Source organism: Nomascus leucogenys, chromosome 21, assembly GCF_006542625.1.
Source record: "Nomascus leucogenys isolate Asia chromosome 21, Asia_NLE_v1, whole genome shotgun sequence".
Taxonomy (NCBI): Eukaryota; Metazoa; Chordata; class Mammalia; order Primates; family Hylobatidae; genus Nomascus; species Nomascus leucogenys.
In genome coordinates this window covers 20,421,444-20,445,971 of record NC_044401.1, presented here as the reverse complement: position 1 = coordinate 20,445,971, position 24,528 = coordinate 20,421,444, and the positions used below count along the sequence as shown (strand labels likewise).

Genomic DNA, 24,528 nt, shown 5'->3' with positions numbered 1-24,528 from the left:
AATTTTAAAGAGAGTTTCATGATGGACAGCTGTCCTTCACTGGGTCCAGGGACATCTGCGAAAAACAACAGGTAACACTTGAATTAAAACTGCTGACCATTTTAAAATGAAGTGTAGAATGGAATAACAGTGTCTTAGGAAGCAGAAGCAACTCTGGTCATGACACTGCTCAAGTGGGTTTTTAAACAGCAATAAAAAGCATTTAATGCAAGTCACAAAAATCATTACCAAATGTTGTTCCTGGAGCATCAGTACTATGAACAACAGGTTCAAAGCCTGTAACAGAAACTAACCAAAAGCAACAACATGAATACAAGAAAGCTTAAAGACATTTTTAAAAAAATCCTCAATTTTTATTTTAAAACATGGGTTTCAAATGATACACAATTTTTTAAAACTTTTGAATTGATAGGAAGCATATAGTTGCTTTTGGAAGATTTGGCCACACTAGCTAGAACAATTCATCACAGAAGGTAGTTACAACTTTTGAACTCTGCTACATATCTTGATATTATCCACATGAGGTTTTCCTAGGTATTTGGTTTTCTAACTAGTATGGATGTCTGGCTTTGGAAATTTGTTTAGGCAACAGATATGAAAATATATAGAGAAATATATATGAAAGCAACTTGTTGCTTTTCTTGGAAGTTGAAAAAAATGCCTGTTTATGTAATCATGTCTATAACAAATGGATCACGTTTCAATGCAGATATAGCAATAAATACCCATGAGTATGCTAATCTCGCTGTAAACACATCTTTAAAGAGGGACCAAGAACGTCATCCAAACCAAGTCATTTAGGAGATCAGACACACAAGTGTCCCCAAGCCATGTTCTCCTGGACAGCTCTGTACAAGCAGCAGCTGCTACCCATGTCACATAATTTGATTCTTAGAAAACATGATGACTGTTACTTCCCATCATAGGCATTTCTTTAGGACTTTATTGGGATAGCCTGCCAGGGTTCAGGTTCCTTGGCTACTTAAACCAAGGATTCATACATTTACCCGATTTGTTCTGAGATACTTCAGGACTTGATGTAGTTTTGGGTCTGGGACGGGGAAGACGTGTCCGTTGTGTTTTAGGAGCTGAAGGAAGAAACTTTGGATTACTCTAGTGCAGGTGGCTTTGGAGACAAAACTTTAGGTTTTTAAAGGTATGTCATATTTCCTTGAGATTTAAGTCATATGTCTTTTAAGATTAAAATATTTTCTATTTTGTTAATTTTTTTAATCACCGAAGATACTTGAGAGAGAAAACTTACATATAAAATCAAGTTGAAAAGTGAAGAGACTCATACATCTTTAACTTCAAAAACACTAGAGCCAAACTCTGGATGATAGAGTCTTAGGCTCACACTAAATCTTTTGAGTATGCCAAAGAATCCATGATATCATAAGAACTGTTAGAGTTTAGTCAGTTTACATAAGATATAGCCACCAGCAACTGTGTTTAAAATTTAGCTTTAGACATGAATGACATGAATGCTGTTTAGACAAAAGTACATGACACAAATTCAAATAAGATTACATGGTAGACTCTGAACTAAGTCCATGCACAGCTTTTGAAAATAATAAGTAACTTCTAAGGATCACTAATACTCCAATATAAAGTTGAAGGACAATATAAAGTTGAAGGATAGCAGAAGATGACAAGACAGTCCTACAAAGCTGATGATAATGTGACTATGATAATGATGGAATGGATTTGAAAATAAGCAGAAAAAATTATTCAGGAACACAGAATATCATTACCTAATGTTGTTTCTGGAACCTTGGTTCTAAAAGTGTCAGGTTCAAGGACTGTAGTAACAACTAGACAAAAATAATAAAGCAAAGAGATTTAACTTGAATATTAACTTCACACGTCACTTTTTAAGCTTCAGAACTGAGAGAAAAGTAAGACTTGTTTTTTGCAGATTTGGCCAAACCATGGTCAGGTACCCATTAGTCTCATAAGACAGACTTGCAAGATAGCATTGCACTCAGATTAATATCACTGTGTGGTCAACAAAACATTCTCCTAGATGTTTGATTATCTGATTCTTGCTACACATTAGTGGAAGATTGTTGGACAAGCTTTTTACACATTTGCATAATATATGCTTTTCTAACTGTACTGAAAAAGGCATTTATCAGTCTACAGTCTACTTGCACTTCTGTAGAAGTCGGGATAAATGTCTTGTTATCTACTGTCTAAATAACTATGGGTACAATAAAGAGTTCATATGTATGAAAGCATAAAGAACACCATGTAATTAATAAACTGTGCTCATCAAAATCTCAAAGCATTCCTTGATTCAGTAAAAGTTAAGAAACTGTTAAATCTTAATAGAGTTGAATAAAGAGTCAGTCTATCCTATTATGGAAGCCTCTCATTAAAACTTTCAAGACTTAGGTACATTTTACAATTTGACAATTTACTAAAAACATCATTCCTTGAAACAAAAAAATCAATATTACACAGATCTAATATAATGAAAAATAATATGAGCAAAGAAACACTGTGCTTCCCTACAATTGATGAGGAATAAGCAGCATAAATAAGGGATAGAGATTCGTGTTTGAAATGCAGCTTAAAATGGTCAATGCTGTTTAAACAAATGCACATGATCACATGACACATTGAAAGGTTAAAAGCAGTTTGATGTCCTGATATTAGTTCATGCACAGTTCTCTCAAATTCAACTGATAATGTGACACAGAGCCTAGCATAATTTCAAGATAAAGACTATAATGGAATGATGACAAAGAATGACAGGACGGTCTCATGATGAAGAAGAAACTGACTACAGTAGTATGACAATAAGCAGGAAAAGCACTATTTGAAGGACACACATTCTCATTACCCATGGTTTTTGGAGCTTCAGTTCTGAGAGTACCAGGTTCAAGATCTGTGGCAGGAACTAATTAAAAGCAATGAAATAAACTTGTGAAAAGTCAGTAAATTATATCTTTCCAGTATATTACTGCTTCAATCAGTATATAGCAATTTTAAGAAATTTTCTGAAATTTGATACTTGTTATTTGAAGACTTGGCCATCTTATAGCCAGATATTTTTTTTAAAAGGCACTTAGTCACAGCCTACACAATTTGGCACACATCTCAATAAAGCCCACGTAATATTCTCCTAGGTGTCTGAGTACTTAGTTCCAACTATTGTAGAAAACTGCCCTAGAAGCTTATTCAGACATTTTGCCAAATACATACTTATCTAACTGTCCTAGTAACTGTTGGCATGTTTGTGGAAGCTTTAACAGTGTGTCTAAATGAGCACAAATACAGTCAACAGCCTGTTTGAGAGAAGACATAGCAAAGAATAAAGCAAAGTGAATCATAGGCTGAGATTTCATTTGCAGTAAAGGCACTCAACAAATCAGGATAAGGGACAAACACGCAGAGTAGCTCTCTACTCTCTAATCATAAAAGTGCTGGACCCTAGATGGGCGATGCTTCTTGGGTCAGATGCAAATTTCCGAGTCATATCTTCAAGGACTTTCTTCAACTGCTCTTATAAACCCTTCCAAATGCAGCTGTCATCACTACTTAGAAGCAGAATCCTGCGTGTTTCAGGAAGCCTGTGCCCTCTGACTTGCCTCTACCCTTCCTGTCTGACTCTCTTCATCTCTAAGATTTTAAGACCCAACTTCTTTCCAATGATTTATTCTTATTCTTCATAACATTTTGTTTTTCTAAGCATTTAGATGTGTACGGCACCCCTCAAAACAAGTTCAATTTACCCAGATACACTCCCTTGCTTCAATCTTTGAATGTTTCATACTGGGACAGGTTTTGACCTTAACTATACTACAGAGTAAGATGGGAAAAACAAGCTTCCTCCTCCTGTGATAGCCTCACAGTTGTTGATGTGACTGTGGGAAGATAGAAGGCACTTAAATTTTTTTCTAGAAATAAAAATGCCTGGTTCTATGTAATGCATTTTTGTATTTGTGAGGACAATACAATGAAATAAAAAGTAGTAAATAAGAGGCCGGGCGTGGTGGCTTACGCCTGTAATCCCAGCACTTTGGGAGGCCGAGGCAAGCAGATAACAAGGTCAGGAGTTTGAGAGAACAGTCTGACTAACATGGTGAAACCCATCTCTACTGAAAATACAAAAATTAGCTGGATGTGGTGGCATGTGCCTATAATCCCAGCTACTCAGGAGGCTGAGGCAGGAGAATCACTTGAACCGGGAGGCGGAGGTTGCAGTAAGCTGAGATTGCCCCACTGCACTCCAGCCTGGGCAACAGAGTAAGACTCCGTCTCAGAAAAAAGAAAGAAAGAATTAGTAAATAAGATACACAGTAAGAGACAGACCTATATGCAGAAAATGCAAGGAATTCACCTGCCACACAGATCTATCCCAACTGTGTTCTCCTTCGCTAACTCAACAGGGGGAGCAGTAGCAGATCTTTTGTGCCTTCATCCACATGGTGCTCACTAGGCCATCACTCCCATCATTGGATCAGTTATAAATTCCTGAGAGCAGCTAGGATGAGCTACTTTAACCAGAAACCCAAATTTACCCAGTTTGGTTTGAGGAACCTCAGGACTTGGTGTGGTTTTAGTTTTGGGACGTGGACGACGAGTTCGTTGTGATGTTTTAGGAGCTGAAGAAAGAAAACCTTCAGTTACTACAGAGTCCATAGTTCAGAAGCTATGAGTAGCATGACCTACGGTTTGAGATCTCTTAAAACTTACTGGATTTTCTCATATTTCAGGAAATTTGTCTTTTTAACTTTTTAATTAGAAACATTCATTATGATTATAATAGTATGTCTCCTTTTACAATTGAAGAAAGTTGATTGGGAAGAAGTGTCATATTCTAAAATGGAATTGCTAAATTAAGAAGTGAAGAATAGTCAATAGGATTCATCAAATAAAAAGGTCAAGAGTCACTGCTAAAATATAGTGGTGGTGGTCAGTTATAAGTTCTTTGACAATTACTAAAATAAGACCACACAATTAACGAAAATGTCAATCAGAGAATATCACATAGATAGCAAAAATAAATGAGTAAATAGAACTTTAGATTCATAAAGAAACTCTCTGGTATCACAATAATGTTAGAATCAAGAAAACTGCATTTTAAAGTCACCTTTAACAAAAAAATTGGTTAAAAAACACACTGGATGACAAAATAATTTCAGATGGTTACATACCCAAAACATAGCCTGAGTTAGGTTCATGCATGGCTCTTTTAAAAACAAAGGGTGATTTGTTTTAAGAGTCAGAATTTTCAATACTTTTAGGATGAAGAATATGATGGAATGACAACAGAGAATGATGATGTAGTCTTAAAAAGCATAAGAATCTGCGGCTATGACGATGGAATGGGTTTGACGATGAGAAGGAAGAACACTTAATGAGGATTGCAACATGCTATTACCTTGTGTTGTCACCCAAGTCTCAGTTCTGAGTGTAACAGGTTTGAGCTCTGCAGTAAGAACTGATCAAAAGCATTAAAATTAACCAAATGATTATTTTAAATGAATGTGAACTCAAAACTTTTCTTCAAAAATGAGTCTTACTAGTATAATACAGCTTATAGAATTATATAGCAACCTTTAAAAACTGTTAAAACTAAAAAAGTAGACAGTTGATTTCCTAAAATTTGGCTATACCTAACTCAGGTACCTATTTCCTTATTCCTAATTCTCTGGTTATCTAATTAATAATCCAAAATGGACTATGTAGGTATTGCTAAGAACGCATCTTTGGAAAGAGACGGAGGCCTTAGCATGATGAATTGAGTAGGATATTCCTCCATTCTGAGCAAAGAAAGAACATGCCTTCATGTGGAAAGAACAGCTTGCTGATGTCTACCAGATCAAATCTCAACTGCTCCATCAAGGACCTAGGCATCTCTGCCATGGATATCCACGGTCCTAGTGAGATTCAGAAGGGATCTGCCTGTCATCTTGAAGTAAGACTTTTTTTTTTTGAGATGGAGTCTTGCTCTGTCACCAAGGCTGGAGTGCAGTGGCGTGATCTCGGCTCACTGCAACCTCCACCTCCTGGGGTTCAAGCAATTCTCTGCCTCAGCCTCCTCAGTAGCTGGGATTACAGGCACCCACCACCATGCCCAGCTAATTTTTGTATTTTTAGTAGAGATGGAGTTTCACCATCTTGGCCAGGCTGGTCTTGAACTCCTGACTTCATGATCCACCCGCCTCAGCCTCCCAAAGTGCTAGGATTATAGGTGTGAGCCACCGCGCCCAGCAAAGTAAGACATCTTTACATCAGTTGTCCAGTTAGACTGTCTCCTCTGGTTGGTCTCTACTTGTGTCTTTTCCTTCTGATTTTATTCTTCCCACCCTTCTACTCATCCCTGTGCCTTGGTGATTTCAAGGCTCCATTTCTCCTTAATCTATATTTCCCTGCTCCAAATATTTACACACCAAGCACATCTTGTTGATAGCACTCCAAAACCAGTCTTGTATTTGCACAGATACTGCCCCATACCATCTTTTACTTTATTTACAAAGGAAAGGCTTCTGTTCTCAACTGCCTTACAGGTTTGAGGATCAAAATGCATCTCTGACATCTGATGTATATCCCAAATGTGCTAATATGATTGGGAGGATATCTAAGGCACTTAATGGTTCTTGACTTGAGCTGAATATGTCTAATTTTTCTAAAGAAGTTTTATTTTTAAGAGACAAATGGAAGTTAATAAAATGCACGGTGCCAGAGAAGACTGCACAAAGGAAGCAGGAGGCATTCACAGTTGCTCCACAGATCTCCTGACAGTATTTCTCTTACATCTTCACAGTGGGATCTGCTGCTGACCATGAGTTGTAGCTTCCCTCTCACAGGGGCCTATTGGTTACTCCCAACCACTGGGATTACTCTTGAGACCCTGCTGGCTTAGGCTGCAGGGACTCCTTAAACCAGGAACACATAGTTTACCTGGTTTGGATTCAGGTGCTTCAGGACGTGGTGTGGTTTTTGTTCTGAGACGTGGACGACGTGTCCGTTGTGATGTTTTGGCAGCTGAAGGAAGAAGTTCGTGGGTTACTACATAACTACATTATCTATGATTCTGGAAGCTGCGTGAGGTAAAAACAAAACATGACTCTATTGCTTGATAGATATTTGCCTTTTAGTTTGAGATTTTTGTCACATACATTCCTCTTTATACATCTTTTATCATAGAAAGCTCCTTAAGACAAAAATCACTTTTTAATTTGAGAAATAAAGATCAGAAATTTTAATGAAAATCTCATAGGGTAGCTTTACTGGGTACCAAAAAGGTTAAGTACTATTGCCAAATTTTAATGGATAACGAAGGACAGTTCCACTAAATCTGAGATGTACAACTTACTCTTTCAATTTTTGGCACATATTCTATACAGCTGTTAAAATCTGAACATATTATGACCTTATTAGAGACAAAACAATAAATTTCTATGCAAATAGAAAAAAAGGTAGAAATTTAGATGCACAATGAGTCCTCTGGCTTTATGAGAGTTAATAGCTTCATCTGTCCAGCAAGGAGTTAGAAACCCACTAATATGTTTGAAACATAGCTTTATCACAAACACTGTTTAAACAAAACACAGAATAACATGACAATTTCAAGCAGGTTATATGGCAAATAAATGTTCTCAAGTAGATTCATGGATGACTGCTTCTCTTAAAAACAACAGTTAAGAGTCTTCATAATTTCAAGAAGAGTTGAATGGCCATCAAGAATGACACTGTTGTCACAAGAAACAAACTGAAACTCTAGGTTTGACAATAAGCAAAAGAAGCTTGTCGAAAACGCTGTGTATCAACATTACCTAATGTTGTTGAGGCCTCAGGTCTAACAGTGACAGGTTCTAGGACTGTAGCAGGAACTGACCAAAACAACATGTAAATCAAAGAGATTTTTAAACATATGAGAAGTTAGAACACTCACATGCAAACAAATTTTACTGGTATGTCAATTCTTCCAGAGAAACAAAGAAAAAAATTAACTTCTTAACTGAGGGGAAGAATGTGTGTGTGTTCATTGATGGTTTGGCCAAACTATAGGCATAGTGAGTCTCGGGCTTAGCTTTTGAACTATCTTGAGTAGGTTAAAGAAGTCAATATGAAATTCTATTAAGCTTTTAACTAATGAATTCTGATATGGAAAACTGCACCGGAAAACATTTTAATATATTTATCTCACATATACTTAGAAATTATCTTAAAAGATACAATTACTCTGTACTTCTGAACACTAGCGCTTATTATGTATAAGTAAACATGGATACAAGAGACAGTTCACATGTTTGAAACCAATATAAAAAATTAATCATTGAAGTGGACTATGTTCATCTTGCCAAGAACTCATCTATAGACAGAGTTTGAGACCTATGTCCAAACCATGACACCTAAGAGAAGAGGGTGGTCACTCAGCCTATAATAATCAGTAGAGCATCTGTCTGCCCTCAGCCCAGAATAAGTGGAAATCAAAGACTTTTGATGTCTCTGTATCAAATCTAAGCTTCTGAATCAGGTCCTCAAAATCCTTCTTCATCTGGCTTGATGTACCCTTCCAAATGCACCATCATCAACAGTCATATATGACCATCTAGAAGGAGTCCATCTAGACTGGACTGCCTTTCTAGCTGACCCAACACATGTGGTCCTTCTGCCCTAGTTCATTCTTCCCTCCATTCATCCAAATCCTCAGTGGGCCCAAGGTCTAAGTCCAGCCCACCTCGATCTTTTCTTTTGAGATAAAACACAAAGATCATCACTTTATGTTTGTGTCAGGCAAACATATCTTCATGATTATGTAAAATCATGAAAAATCTTCATGCAGACAGGGCATACTTCATGAAGTAAAATCATGAAAAATCTTCATGCAGTAAAATAACTCTCCTAAAGCTGACGTATCACCCATTGTTGCCAGCGTGGGAATGGGAATATGCAAGGCACTTACAATTATGTTTACTTGAACTGAATATGTTGGCTCTGCTAAAGAAGTTCTACCTTTAAGATGTGAATGGAATTTGACAGTAAAAATATACTAACTATGTGATTTCAAAGAAAAGTCTCACATAGAAATAATAAGATATGCTGGCACCAGTTGGGTCTCACCCACACATTATTCTCCTTGAAAGCTGAGCAGAGGAGATGGTACTGATGATGCCTCATGCCCTCATGCTTAGGGAGAATAAGACCTGTTGCTGCTCAGCATTGGCACTGCTTCAGTCCCCACTGTGACAGACTGCCAGGGATCGCCCTTAAATCAAGGAATCACAGATTTACCGGGTTTGGTCTCAGGTGCCTGAGGGCTCAGTGTAGTTTTAGGTCTGGGACGTGGAGGGCGGGTTCTTTTTGATGTTTTGGTAGCTGAAGGAAGAAAAAGCCTTGTGTTACTCTAGGTCTTATGATTCTGGATACTGAGGAAAGGTTTTTCCAAAACTTGTCAGATCTCCTATAGTTCCAGGAACTTCAGTTGTTTTTAGTTTTACTTTTTCATTCCTTTTATAACATGTGTCATTTTATCATTGATGGTACTTTTCAGGCAAATTCATGTATATAGTCGAGTTGCTCACTCAAGGAGTGAAGATTAGCACTTGTATTGAGAAACTTATAGAACTTCCTTGCTGGGGAAAAAGAAAATGATTGGGGCAGAGTACTCAATGAGAAGGGATAGGAAGTTAGGGTCACATTAAGGAAGAGGCTTATAATTTAAGATTTCAGACTTCAGTAATTCCCTAGTTGTCAAACTAGTAATAAAACATATCATTACTTAAAGCACTAATAAAGAAAGAAACATACTGGACATTTTTTTTTTTAATTTAGAAACTCAGATGTGCAAAGGAGAGTAAGAATAGCCATTATTGCCGATCAGCTTAGATAAGAAATAGATCCCAATTTGTTTTAAACTCAATGTTAGTATAGAACTCTGCAAATGAAGCATGGGATGACATGATAATTTCAAATGTGCCACATGGCAGGTAAATATTTTGAGTTAAGCCTGGCTCTCATAAAAACAACAGGAAACTTGTTTTTAGGAGGCTTCAGTATTCTTCAGATGATAGAAATAGTTGAATAGTCACAGGCAGTAATGTTTGCTATTTCATAGAGGAAGACATGCCATGTAATAGGGATGAAGACTGAATGGACTGTACAACAAACAGCAAAAGCACTTGGCAAACAGCCAGGTAATTGTAGGGTCGTTACCTAAGGTTGTTGCAGGGATCTCAGTTCTAAAAGTAACAGGCTCAAGGTCTGTAACAGGAACTGAATAAGATAAACAAAAGAGATGGTAAAAAATGTGTGGGAGCTATAGTATTCACATCAAAATGTATCGTGCTTGTGTAATACTGCCTCTAGGATAATTAAACATTTCTGGGAAGGGCATTAGGACTGAATTATATTTCCACCCCCACCCCCAACATATCAAATTCATACGTTAAAGTCCTAATCCTCATAGTGAGATCTTTAAAGAGATAATTAAGGTTAAATGAGGTCATAAGGGTGGAACTCTACTTCAACAGGACTGATGGACTCATACGAAAGAGAGACATGAGCTGCACACACAGAGGAAAGGCTGTGTGAGGATACAGTGAGAAGGTGGCCATCTGCAAGACAAGGAGAGAGGCCTCAAGAGAAACCACACTTGTAGACACATTGATCTTGGACTTCCAGCCTCCAGAGTTGTGAGAAATAGACTTCCATCATTGAAGCCACCTAATTTATACTGCTTTGTAATGGCAGCCCTTTTTCAAATGGAAATTAATTTTTTTTTGTCTAGACTTGGCCGAACTATATCAAGTACACCATCTCATGAGACGGTCATCATCTTTGGTCTCTGTTTAGCACTAGATGAGGCAAACAATTCCTGTAGTTATGGTGTTTATCTGAATATAATATGGAAGACTTTAGGATGTTTTAAGGCATTTACTTAAATATGTTTCTAATAATTCTCAAGAAGCACGTGAAAAACTAATTTGCACTTTAGTGATGCTGAATAAAGAGAACATGTACTATATGTTTATCAAATTATGGTTGCAGAAAATGTGATGAAATATCCAAATGGTCATCACACAAATAACTAAAAATGACTGATGATCTTGCTGGGAACTCCACTTTGGAAAGAACTTTTCACTTCTGTCAAAACAAAAGCACTCAAGATGCTGGGTAAGGGGTGGCCACTCAGTCTGTGGCATCCAGTTAAGTCATTGTCCACGCTTAGCAGAGGGAAAACATGATCTAGTGTGGAAGAAAGATTTTCGATGCTCATGAGAACAATGTCAGGCTCAATGAATGAGACATTCAAGCCCTCCACCCACTTTCCATGGCGTCATCCAAATGCAGAATTACCAACAAAAATGTTTTGGCTGACCCTAGAAGCAGGATCTCTGCCCTTTCTGGTCGCCTCTATTTATATCCAGTTTTTTCATCTTTGTTCATTCTCACCTTCCTATTTGTGCAAACTGTGATGTGACTTCAAGACCCAAATTCTTTCCTGGCTCTATTGAAACCCAAATTCATTTTTTACTTTAAGACCCTATAATAAGTCTAACACTTAACATTTATATTCCCAAGAAAAATCTTTAATTTGCAAAAACACCCTGGCTTATTCTCATTCTCTAGGCTTTTCACGTGGGAAAAGTTTTTGTGTTCAACTAGCCTGCAGACTGCGAAGTAAAACATGTCTCCTACTACAAAAAGGGAAGATCCTGCAGGTCTCTTCTAAACTGACTCTTTGTCAACCATGAGGGGGTAACAACCCTCTGGACTCCCTCACTAAGGGGTATGTAAGTCTATTATTTCTATCAGTGACAGGCTCCTAAGCTCCATAAACCAAAGACCCTATACTTATCTGGTGTAGTCTCAAGAGTAGCCAGACAAGGAGTGGTATTAAGTTTGTGCTGTGAATGATATGTTCAATGGGAGGTTTTTGAAGGTAGACGAAGACAACCTTCAGTTATTTTAAATCTTATGCTCCTGCACATCATAGACTTAAAAAAAATCTTTAGCTTTTCCAAAGCTTGGTAGATTTTCCTAAACTTCAGAAAATATATCTTTCTAATGCAAAAATTTTGCTCCTACTGTACTTTATCTTCTTCTGTTAAGATACTTCAATAACAAACTTGCAAATATGCAAATTTGACAGATTAAATAAAGTTATTAATTCAGATACTTAGGATTAATATGTTTATCACATTCTCCTAGAGTGCCCTGCCTGGATTAAAAAGATTATAAATCATCCAGATTATGATGGGGACTAGGGGGAATTCAATTTATACTAAGGATACAGTTTATTATTTAAATCTACTAACCTTGATCACATTATCTGTTGATTAATTCACTAAAAATATTACTCATACATTAACAAAATAACAAAAATAACAGGCAGATTAAAAAGGTAGATGTTTGGGAATGGTTGTAAGTGCGATAAAAAAACAAACAAAAATATAAACCCCCAGAAAAGGAAAAAAATAAAAAGGGAGGTGTATAAGGGGTATATAAAGAAACTTCTGTGTTACAGCCTGGTTAGCATAGATCAGGTAGGAGACATGTGTTACTTCTATGTTACAGCCTGGTTAGCGTAGATCAGGTCAGAACCTCGTAAGAATATGTGAAATCTCCCTTAATAGAGAACTCTGGTTAAGCCAGAAACAAAATGATATGATAAACATTTTAAGTTAAAGACCAGGAAAGATCCCAAACTAGATTCAGATATAGCTGTCTTATGAGCAAGAGGCAACTTGTTTTATGCACGTTCAACTATTACAAAACCAAAAATGTAATTGAATGGCAATATACAGTGGAATAAGCTTGACAGTGAGCAGAAAAAGCACTTGCTGAAGATCAAAAAGTGGCATTACCGAATGTTGTCCCTGGAGCCTCTTTTATAGGAGAAACTGGTTCAAAGATTGTAGCAGGAACTGGCCAAAATAATAAAAATAAAACACCAACAAAGCATAAAAAATTTATAAAAACTCAGAACATTCAAAAAGAATTTTACCAGGTCATGACGTATCTGTCCAGAGCACAAAGCAAACACAATTAGCCTCCTGAGCTGAGAGAAAATGGCACCTCTGTCCTTGGGTACCAATTCATCTCTAGGAGGAATGGTCATTTACTTTGCAGTCAGATAATTCAGATAACGGTCCATGTGAAGTGTCCCAGGAGGTTTTCTCATTCTTTGGTGATCTGAACCTAACTAACAGAGCATAGTAGACCATACACATTTTGCTGAAAACTCATCTTTGGAACAAGACCATGAGCTTTGTCCAACGTGAGTACTTAAGAGGACAAGAAGAGGGCCAGCCCCTCAGTCTGTGGTATACAGCTGGGCAACACCCAGAGAAAGCCTGACAGCACAGGGATGCAGATGATTCCTACCTAAAATCCAAACTCCTCAGGCCAGCATTCAAGACCCGTTCTCACTTAGCTGCAGACACCTCAATGAAATGTTCTGATCAACACCTGACAGTCTCTGGTGGTCAGAGAAACTGCCTCCTCAGGCTGGTTTCCATACATTCCCTGCCTTTTTGAATTTCTCTATTACTCTTCCCCCAGAATGATTTTCCCCTAGAATGATTTTTCAGTTTTTAAGTGGTTGTAAAAAAAAAGAAGAAGAAAATACTACAGGGACTATATGGCCCAGAAAGCCTAGAAAATTTACTATCTGGCTCTGTCTAGAAAATGTTTGCCAACTCCTGCCTTAGATCCTTATTTGTGACTCACACGACTCCTATAGTTAACAAGAAATAATCTCCCACTTGCATGAACCTATGTTCCTTCTCTGGCTGTTTCACTTTATCATACATTCAACATTGAAAGGATGAAGAGAATTGAATGAGAAGTAAATTAAATAGATGCTGAGAGAGAAGCATAAGGAATTTGGCTACCACATCATCTCCCCAGCCCTGTTCCACGTTGCCTAGTCTGATGTGGGATCAGCTGCTGACCTTGCCCACCTACTTCATTCTCTTTGGGTCCCACTGGGGTGGGCTGCTAGGATTCCTCAAGCATGACCTACAAATTTACCCAGTTCAGTGTGAAGCTCTTCAGGACTCAGTGTGGTTTTAGGTTTGGGATGTGGACGACGAGTTCGTTGAGGCACTTTGGGAGCTAAAGGAAGAAAACTTCGGGTTAATACAGCGTGCTTGGTTCCAGAAGCTGTGGATAAGATTATACTTGTTATAATTTCTTGACTTCCAAGGAATGTTTCTTTTGGGTTTGAAATATTTGCCCCTATTTCAATAAAGTGTCTCTTTTTATCATGTAGCTTTTTCTGAAGAATAAAAATCACATAGAAATATGAGTTTATTGATGATATTTCAAGGAGCTTCTCACAGGGATTCCTGAATGAAGAACAAGTTCTAAAACCTTGCTGAGTTATGGCGGTGAGGGGGGTAGGTATACGGTGATTTTATATTTGTGATGGTACTTATAATTTAAATTTACCAACCTTGGGCATATTTTACTCTTTACTTGGGAAAATTTTACTCTTTACTGAAACAAGAACACATCCTTACCCCCAAATGGCTATGGATATATATATATATATATATAATGCAGACAGCAAAAATGTAGAAATTTAGATCTACAAGAGAACTATGTCACACCATAGTAGCTGTGCCGATTTACTCAGCCTAGATCAGGGACAGATACCTTCACCCCCACCCTCCAGTGATTATATTTGAAACTCAGTAACAAAGAATGTGGTTAAAATGTTATGTGGGAGCAAGATGTGGGAAATTCAAAGTCATTACATTGCAATATATAAACCGACCCTAAGTTCATGCTTGGCTCTTTTATCAACAAGTATATATATATATATATACTCATATATATAAAGAAGTAATGAATGATAGAGGATAACACAGAAGCCTTGTGAAGTGGGAGAAGCTGTGGTTATGATGGTGATGAATGGGTTTGAAATGAGCAGGAGAGGCAGATGTTGATGGACATAACGTGCCATTACCTACTGTTGTCCCTGGAGCCTCAGTTCTAAGAACTGGTTCGAGGATTGTGGCAGGAACTGATCAAAAGTAATAAAAGAAACCAAAGAGATTTTGTGAATGCATGAAATGTCGGAACATTCATCTTACCACTAAAAATCAGATTTCTAAGGCTGCAAAATTAATTCTTAATATCATAACTCAAAAGAAAGTGGATGTATTTTTTTTCCTTTGAATATTTCTCCAAACTTTAATCAGGCACTCATTTGACTCAGAAGATAGTCAGCAATAGCCTTTAGACTTTGCTGAGCATCTCACTGAGGTCAATAGTAAGATCTTGTTGTTGGTTAACCATCTGATTCTAATCAACACTAGAAAAGCTGGCCAGTCATTTTCTTAGAAAAAGATACAGTAACGACTAGAACTTTTGTGGAAGCCAAAAAACCAAAGAGCACTCATTATAAGCAGTAATCAATAATGATAGATAGAATAAACATTTACACTTGAAAGCAAACACAGTGTAGCAGAGAGCCCCTATGGTGATTCCCAGTGGTTTCTGCCTCTGGTGTTAACACCTTTGTGTCATCTCTTCCCCTTGAGTGTGTGCTGGATCTCTGACATCTTTTTAACCAATAAAATAAGGCAAAGGTGATGGGTGTCACTCCGTTGAATAGGTGCATGTGCTGGGGGTGTGTCTGCCATGCTAGCACAAGGGAGAGAGAGACAGGGAGGGAAAGAGAGAGGATGAGAAGGAGAGGATGGATTATATAAAGGTGTTAACTCCAGGAGCAGGGAATCATTGGGAGGTTGCCCTTGAGTTTGTGCACCACACATATTAACAGCCAAAAGGAAGCTGAGACTACACTCATTAAGAGACTAGGTCTTTATAAATACAGCCGTACTTAACATAAGTAGCTGAAGAACCAACTCTCAGTTTTTGGTATCATTGGGCTGGGTATCTTCAGGTCTAAGAACAGAAAAAGCACGATCCTGTGCAGAAGTAGGGATCACTGAAGCCCCCTAGATCAAATTTAGCTCTTGAGCAGACATCCCAGGTCCCTTTAATTCATCACTGAACAGCACGGTATCAACGAGTCATCCTCTGTCTGGTGAGCCAGCTTCAACACATTCCCTGCTTATCAGCCTCTGTTCCCTCATCCCTCTACTCATCCAGTTTCTATGCTGGTTTCTAATTATCCTGGACATTTTCCTCCTCTAAATATTTGCCATGCTTCTAGGAGGTGGCATTTATACCATGCAAGAAATTATATTTGCATAAACATGCTGCCTCATATTCATTTCTAACTGGTTATGCAGGAACAGCTTTTGTTTACAACCACAGTGTAAACTGATTGGGAAAGAAAACATTCTTCCCACTTCTGATGTATGGACTAATATGGCTTTGGGGAATTAGAAGTGACTCAATAAAAGTAGTCAATTTAAATGATTGTGCTGGCCCAATACTGAGCAGCTTTATCTTTAAGACAGGAATGAAATAAAAGAGCAAGAAGAGTAAATAATCATCAGCAGAGAAGATCCCTATAAAGGAAGCAAGAGGTGCTAAGCTATTCATGTTCTCCTCACTAACCAGTAGCTTTTACTCTTAAGAGATATATAAGGCACGACACAATAGATTGTATGTACATAGAACTTACAGTCCCAATCATGGTAGACTGCTTGGATTCTACAAAACAGAAACTACATATTTACCCAGTTTAGTCTGAGGTACTTCTGGATGGGGCGTGGTTTTAGGTTTGGGATGTGGACGACGGGTTCTTTTTGTTGTTGTTGGAGCTGAAGGAAGAAAATTTAGGATTAATATGGTGCTGATGGCTCCATTTACTGTGAATAGGATGACATAGCTATAAGTTTTAAAATACTTGTTAGAGTTTGAGTTGACAGAACTTTGTCACTTTGGTTTGAAATTTTCTCCTTCAGTATCTTAATAGGTTTTCTTTGATAACTGAAAGTTCTCCAGAGACAAAAATTATAACTACGTTTAAGAAACAAACATTAGAAACTATCATTATTTTCTTGAAAGTGTCTCTAATCCAAATCACTGCTTAACTCTGATGGTGTGAGAGAGGTTCTAACCAACCCTGCACTATTCACTTATAATTTAAGATAACTAGGCTTGGGCAAAGTTTCCACTTGGTAATTTACTAGACTAAGTATATAAAATTCACAGAAACATCAATAAAGCAAAAAAACTACATAGAACTTGAAAAACAGAAAGGTGCATAAAGAAACTTCATGATATCATCATTTGATACTGCGTTGGTGCTCTAAGGAATACATGGGGAATTGTAGTTGGATCTTGGCTCTAAGAGTATTGTTCAGAGACTCAAACATGACATAATTTCAAGCTGGGCTATGGAGCAGATAGCTGTTTTGAATTAAGTCCTTGCATATTTCTTTAAAAAGAAAGCTTTCCATATTTTAAGATGAATACTGTAATGAGATGACAACAAAAGATGGTACCATAGCCTTATATAGCACCACAGCGAAATCTGACAATGAGTAAGAAAAAGCACTTGCTGAAGGACATAGAGAGTCATTACCTGAAGATGTCCCAGGAGTAATAGGTCCAAAGTCTGTAGCAAGAAATGATCAAAAGCAATTTTAAAAAGAAATAAATGTTAAACACACGAGAAAACCCATCATGCTCTTGAAAAGTGAACTTTACCATTATAGCATTGGTTCTATAGCCACAAAGCAAACATTTTGAAGTTCTCAAGTAAGGGTACATATTTATTTGCTTCTATGAAACAGATATAACCTTAGCATCTGTAACATGGTTAGCTACCAGTTTTTCTTATTTTTATATTATCTGATAATACAGTAGAAAACACTGCTTAGAAAAATCTTAGGACATCTAATAATGTTATGTTTAAAAATTAGGAAAAACTAATGTGAAAGTATGGTTACACCATAAACTGGAAAACAAAGCCCTAGTTCATGATAGATGCAATTACTGATACGTTTAAGCACATACACTGATGAATGACTATAACAGATAATGCTCTTCTTTGTTGAGAGTGCACTTTGGAAAAAGACCAAGACCCCTGTTCAAACAAAGGCATACAAAGAACCCGATATAGAGGGTCATTCAATCCGTCAAACTTGTTAGTGCATCTCTTTGTTATCAGGACAGAAAAGGCCTGACCCCTAGGTTAGGAGAGCGTGCTGGAGCCAATTGGCTCAAATCCAATCATCAAAGTCAGGCATTCGAAGTGCTCTTTGTAGACCTACCAAAAGCAGCATTACTGTCCAACTAAAAGAACTTTGCCTTTCTTACAATCAGGTTGCACTTGCAGTTCCTATCCTTCCAATGTCACCGCCACACGACACCTTCCTGCCTCTGTTTATATGATTCCTACCCATCCACCAATAAATCTATAGGCTCTACAAATTTCAAGGTCCACAAGAGGAGCTCTTGCTCTGTTGCCCAGGCTAGAGTGCAAGGGTGGAACTGTAGCTCACTGCAGTCTTGACTTCCCGGGCTCAAGCGATCCTCCCACCTCATTCACCCAAGTAGTTAGGACTACAGGCGCATGTCACCATACCTGGCTAATTTTTCTTAAATTTTTTGTAGAAATGGAGTTCTCCCTAAAGGTTCACATTACACTTATCAGCCCACAGATGTTTTGCTTCTCTAAGAATTAATGATGTGCCTAACAGTTGGTAAAATTTAATAAATATTTGCTTTTCCTCACATTCCTGTATATCTATTATGAAGAGTCTCACATAGGTAAGTCATTTGTTTTTTTCTAAAATATTCCTCACAGATACAAACACTCGAAATGTGTGACAGGTTGAACTAAATATGCTAACTAGACACCTAATCAGGTCAGTTTCTGCTGAGCTGAGGAATCAAAGAGAAAAATGTAATTGAATGTCAGAGAAGCAAGTAAAATTCCCAGGCACCAAGGAGGTCCTCACGCAAGCAGCATGAGGAAGTCACAGGTATCGCCAGAGCACTGTGTTGGTAGCAGCTGCTTTCCATGACTTGGGCCTTCACCCCAAGGGTCAAGTGGGTTATAAGGTGGCATCTTAAACTGCCACCCCCGTGCCACATCCAATGGGATGCCACTGGGACAAGGAACCACATATTATTTACCTAGTTTGGTCTGCGGTGTCTCTGGGCGTGGCGTGGTTTTATGTTTGGGACGTGGACGACGCGTTCTTGTTCGTTGCGATGTTTTTGGAGCTAAAGAAAGGAAACTGGTTATTGTAGTCTTATGACTCCAGACACCAAAGAAAGGATTACACATGATTCTAGGTTTTCTAAAGTTTTCCTAAGTCTTGAGAAATTTGTCTCTTTGGTTTAGAATTTTCTTCTGATCATCTATATGCAAAAATATGTATTTTTGGTCTACTGACAGGTCTTTTGAGACAGATGGAATATATGTAATTTTAAAAAATAAACTGCAACTTTATTATTAGTTGCTGGTATAGGATTTTCAAAGAGGGCCCAAACCCAAGGGAAGTCAGACATAGGCACGTAGACATCGCATCAGAGAGGGACCCAGGCCCGCCTGCTTTTGAGAGAGCATACTAAGAAATTACTTGGCTCAGACACACATTCCATTCCAAGTTATTAGTATAAGCACATTTCGTTTTCTAAAATAGTTGGTAGACAATAAAAATTCTCTGTATATCTTAAAACAACAGAAAGTAAGATACCCACAGAATTATAATTGATATTTATCAGACAGACATTCCTAATTGTATTTGAAATTCAGTTTGAACATAGAACACTACTGGAGCAGAATCACAGGCTCTGTCAAGCATTAATAAAGCTGGATAATATGGGAAAAATGGGACACAGACACTGTTCTCTAGTGGCGTACGGGCTTATAACCAAGTAACTTGTTTTAAGCACTTTCAATACATTCAAAATGAAGAATATAGTTCAATGACAAGAGGATGATGAGAAGATCTTATGAAAGAAAAAACCCTTAGCCCAAATAGTGATGGAATAGACTAGACAATGAGCAGGAAAAACTCATACTTAAAGACATAAGAGGTCATTACCTAATGTTGTCGCTGCAGCCTCAGTTCTCACAGTTACAGGCTCAATGTCTGTGGTGGGAACTAACCAAAAGCAATACAATAAACAATGGAGATTAAGAAATACAGAAAAAGAAAGTTATTTTGAAAATGAATCTTCTTAACCCTTTAATGTTTTAAATGCATTTCTGAACTCTGGGAAAACATCATTTGTTTTCCCCTAACTAGCCAAACTATCATATCCTTTTATTTCACAAAATATCCATACCCTTTGCATCCCTATAAGGGCAATGAAAAATATTTTTCTGTATTTCATTATCTGATTCCAACAACATAAAAAACCTGGATCCAAGATAATCTTAGTTGTCCAATATACAATTTTAAAGTACTCTAAAAATTTGTTATAAAAGCTTCCATTGGTATTTAAAAAGTTTTCACCACCATTATTAATTTGTTTTGAGAGTGGTAGTTGTGAGGAGAATTAGAAAAATGTTCTCAGTCTATTTACTGGAGATTTGTGAGAGTTGTGCAAAATTCTTGTACTTTTTATTTGTAATAAATGTGATATTGCTTCTTACTCTGTCTCCTTATTCATTTATTTCAAATGGCTAATTAGGAGATAATTATTCAAGTAGGAAACAGAGATAATTAAGAAAAAGGTCTAAAAGGTAATGATACAACTTTTGTCTAGATAAAAAGGATTTCTATAACATTCTGAAGTTGATTATACAGATATAAAATTAATCAAGAATTGTAACTCTCTGGCATTAGCATCTCCATTTATCTTTCACTAAACCCAGAAGGCTAAATGTCACATTCAAACATCTCATCCTCAAAAACTCTTTAGGCATTTATAGAGGGGCTGACTTGCCCTTATTGCTCAAGACATCATAGCACAAAGTTGGTTTAAGCCACCACTGACAGCATCTTCAGAACTAAAGGCATATATAATAGAAGAGATGGAGGAAGTCAGGACAACAGGATGACAACAATATTTATAACTAATTGTCTTCAAACAAAACAGAGAATCCTTATTTTGTTTGGAATTTTGCATCGCAAGATGAGTTTAGCAACAGAAAGATCAATTTGGATATGAATAACATGGAACAGGAAGAAAGGACTTTTGCGAGAAAGAAACAGTTACGTACCATCACGAGCTCCTTATAAACACATTGAGGACAAACTCCAACCAGCTTTTTCATTGCTCCCCTCCCACATCCATAAATTGTACCCACACAGAAGCAGAGGTTTCAAAAAATTTTCTGATTTGAAAGATGGATATAGACAGAGTGACTGTGACTCAAGCAATCCGAATGTCTCTGAAGGTGATCGAAGAAAGAATAACAATTATGTGTTACAAGCTGAGCAGCAGATGTAAGGATGCCTAATGACGTTAAAAAGGCCCCCGTTGAAAATAGTAAACAATTTTTAAAAATGAAAACAAAAATGGTGAATGACAATTGTGCATACTATAGCTAATGAAAAAAGAGATGAGAGGGGCAAGCTCAGAGAAACATTGGCCAAGAAGGAAGAAAGCATCATTACCTATGGCCATCAAGGGAGCTTCAGTTTCAGATGGAACAGGCTCAGAGACTGCATAATAAAAAAAAAACAGATATAAGTAATAAAAGCAAGAAGTCTAAACTTTTGGGTGCTCACTCGTGTTTAATTCAGGGGACACAGAGTCTAGTTTATTCTAAGTTAATATAAATTGCCTTCTTGATAGGCTTATTATGTGAGATGCTTCTTAGCAAGTTAAAATTTTATACTAATTGGAATCTTGGGAGAAAATTTCAACTGCAAAACAGTTGGATTCTGAGAACTGTTATATAAGTATCTTCTTATGTGGTAGAAAATTACTCAGTTAACAGTTACTGTTTAAAATGTTGGCCAGGCACGTTGGCTCATGCCTGTAATCTCAGCACTTTGGGAGGCCAAGGCAGGTGGATCACCTCAGGTCAGGAGTTCAGAAGACCAGCCTGGCCAACATGGTGAAACCCCGTCTCTACTAAAAATACAAAAATTAGCCTGGTGTGGTGGCGGGGGCCTGTAGTCCCAGCTGCTGAGGAGGTGTAGGCAGGAGAATCACTTGAACCTGGGAGGCAGAGGTTTCAGTGAGCCGGTTGCACCACTGCACTCCAACCTGCGTGACAGAGCGAGACTCCATCTCTAAATAAATAAATAAATACAATAAAATAAAATGTCCAAGAGTATTTTAGAGGAAGCTAATCCCTGACTAGCAAGTCTTCTTTTCAGTTGTGCCTATAAATGAAGAACAGTGTCAGCCTTCTGTGTGTACTAACAGTGGTTACTAAAATCACATTCAAAAATGTTTCAGATACAGAAAACTCAGGCTTTTGTTCATTACAAATTCAGAAAATAGGCCTAAAAAAGCTTCAAGAAAATGAAATGCCAGTCAATCAGGTATAAAATTTACTAATTTCCTACATATTGACTTGTTCATTTCGCACTTAAAACATCAGTGTGGCTACTTGGAGAAGATAATGAACAAAATTATGGTATTTGGGTTTCTATGATTTATATGATATGACAGATTGGAAACATTTTCAGCAATGTTTCCAAAGAAAATCCTGTTAAGCTAAAGCACTGGAAATTATGTTTACCGGATTTAGTTGGTGGCATGTCTGGTTCTGCTGTGGTTTGGGGTTTAGGAAGTAATTGTTTTGGTGGTTTTAAACCTGAAGGAAATTAGAGTGCCATAATTAGTGTTACAGCTGAGATGTGAATGTGAAGATTAATGTTACTTACACATTGTTTTCCTATTTATAGATCAAGGCATTGAAAGTAATGATTACCAGGCTGAATTTGAGGTGCATCTGGTCTGTGTGTGGTTTTAGGTCTCTCAGATGGTTTTGAGGCTAAAGAAAAAGGTATCAAAATTACCAAAATGGGTCATGGCTGTGACTGTCAAAATTAAGAACAAGTATGTAGAACAAAGACACTATATAAATTCAATGAATCTATAAAAATTTCTGGGGTGTGGGAAGGGTGAAAAGGGTGTCTATTTTAACTACACACTAGCATAATTAGTTTTTCCAGAAAGGAAAATTAATCACTAAATGCTCAAAATGTGTTTTTGAGCAAAAGTAATGAGGACTGTCATAAGACTTTTTCCTATATAAATAATTTCAAAATAGACAAAGTATATTGGTTCTATGTCTTTGATCAAAAGGTTTTCTTCGGTATACAAACAGTAAGGTAGAAATCTGATTGCTTAGGAGGCGATCTGGAAGTAATCCATAAACATTTGAAATTACACATGAGAAATAATGTTATATGGCTGCCAATGTCTGGGATTTTCCAAAGTAAAGCCATGATAGATTTTGAAAGCTAAGAAACTATAATGAAATGATTATAATCAAACAGTATTAGTACTAAAAACAATAAAACCAGCTTGGGACTTTTAATGCTGTCAAGTTCCAAAGACCATCACTAGTTTTACACTGGACTCTAGATCAAGAACGATCTTGGTGCCTCTAGCTGTCCAAACCTACTCAAAAACATTTTTCAAAGAAACAGAAAAGCCGAAGAAGCCATTCTTTCATGCAACTTTTTTAAAAAAAGAAAGTCTTAGAAGTTGAATCAGTAAAGCAATGAAATGCTAACCATGGCACTGGAGTAAAATTTTGCCATTTGTTCAGTTCAGGATGAGCACAGAGGTCCCTGTCTGAGAAGGAGTTGATGGCTTTCTCAACCCCACGACACATATAGGGCAGACAGAAGGTCGGCAGAGAACCAGGAAGTTGTATCCAAGACCACAGACCTTCCCTAAATGAGCACACTGGATTGTTTTAGAACTCTCCTATCTTTAGGATCTTCAGACCCAGACAGTAAAGGTGAGGAAAAGCATGGGATGAAACTGTGATGAGGTGGTGGAACTGCAGTCATGCCTGTAACGGAGAGTGGAGAAAGCAAAAGCTACAACCCGTGAAAGCAGCCGGGGTGGAGGGAGTAGAATTACCAGTTGTGGGCACCAAGGGCTCTGGTTGTATCGTGGCAGGTTCCAGAGCTACAGAAGCAAACACCAAAAACATGAAATATTTCAAGAAGTGGCATCTTGAGGAGGGAAACATTATGCCTCAAGCTGGGACACTCTATCTAAATGATGCATTTTTTCTGAATGTGATTTTCCCTTTTACAGTTCTCATTTTCCTTTCTCCTTGTTGCTTTCCCATACCTCATCTGCCATGAATGTACATCATAAGATTTCAAGGTGCTTTACTTTAATAATTCACTTAAGGGGCCAGCTTTCTGCTGTGTGTAGCTAATAACTATGAGAGTCTAAACATATTATATAAAATATTACATACATAAAATGAATATAGAGAGTACAGATGCTCAGTTATAAAAGTCAATTCCACTGGTTCCTAAAGCCCGGCTGCTTAAGTAGCTGATATCAAACCAGAAGCTGCCATATTCCACTTTCTATGTTAATTGGAACCCGAATATCACATTTACCCGGTTTGGACTTGGGCACTTCTGGACTAGGTGTGGTTTTAGGGCGGGGACGGGGACGGGGGCGGGGGCGACGACCTGGTCTTTTGGTCTTTCCTGGTGCTGAAGAAAGAAAATTAGCAAGTTA

At 37.5% G+C, this 24,528-nt stretch overlaps 1 protein-coding gene across 1 annotated transcript in view; it reads right to left on the bottom strand.

Moving 5' to 3' along the window:
* The window catches only part of ABI3BP (ABI family member 3 binding protein), a 247,464-nt gene that overhangs the window by 67,314 nt on the left and 155,622 nt on the right, over positions 1-24,528 (bottom strand). Inside the window, exons 23-44 of the mRNA XM_030802139.1 lie at positions 24,405-24,503; positions 23,908-23,955; positions 22,742-22,804; positions 22,550-22,624; positions 21,471-21,518; positions 19,950-20,009; positions 19,033-19,122; positions 17,474-17,506; positions 16,623-16,706; positions 14,936-14,992; positions 13,996-14,079; positions 12,828-12,887; positions 10,174-10,233; positions 9,253-9,336; positions 7,791-7,847; positions 6,916-6,999; positions 5,393-5,452; positions 4,530-4,613; positions 2,849-2,905; positions 1,755-1,814; positions 1,008-1,088; positions 229-288 (exon numbers count right to left, since the gene is read on the bottom strand). Coding sequence (XP_030657999.1) covers positions 229-288; positions 1,008-1,088; positions 1,755-1,814; positions 2,849-2,905; positions 4,530-4,613; positions 5,393-5,452; positions 6,916-6,999; positions 7,791-7,847; positions 9,253-9,336; positions 10,174-10,233; positions 12,828-12,887; positions 13,996-14,079; positions 14,936-14,992; positions 16,623-16,706; positions 17,474-17,506; positions 19,033-19,122; positions 19,950-20,009; positions 21,471-21,518; positions 22,550-22,624; positions 22,742-22,804; positions 23,908-23,955; positions 24,405-24,503 — 1,488 coding nt within the window. The remainder of the gene's footprint in view (positions 1-228; positions 289-1,007; positions 1,089-1,754; positions 1,815-2,848; positions 2,906-4,529; positions 4,614-5,392; positions 5,453-6,915; positions 7,000-7,790; positions 7,848-9,252; positions 9,337-10,173; positions 10,234-12,827; positions 12,888-13,995; positions 14,080-14,935; positions 14,993-16,622; positions 16,707-17,473; positions 17,507-19,032; positions 19,123-19,949; positions 20,010-21,470; positions 21,519-22,549; positions 22,625-22,741; positions 22,805-23,907; positions 23,956-24,404; positions 24,504-24,528) is intronic.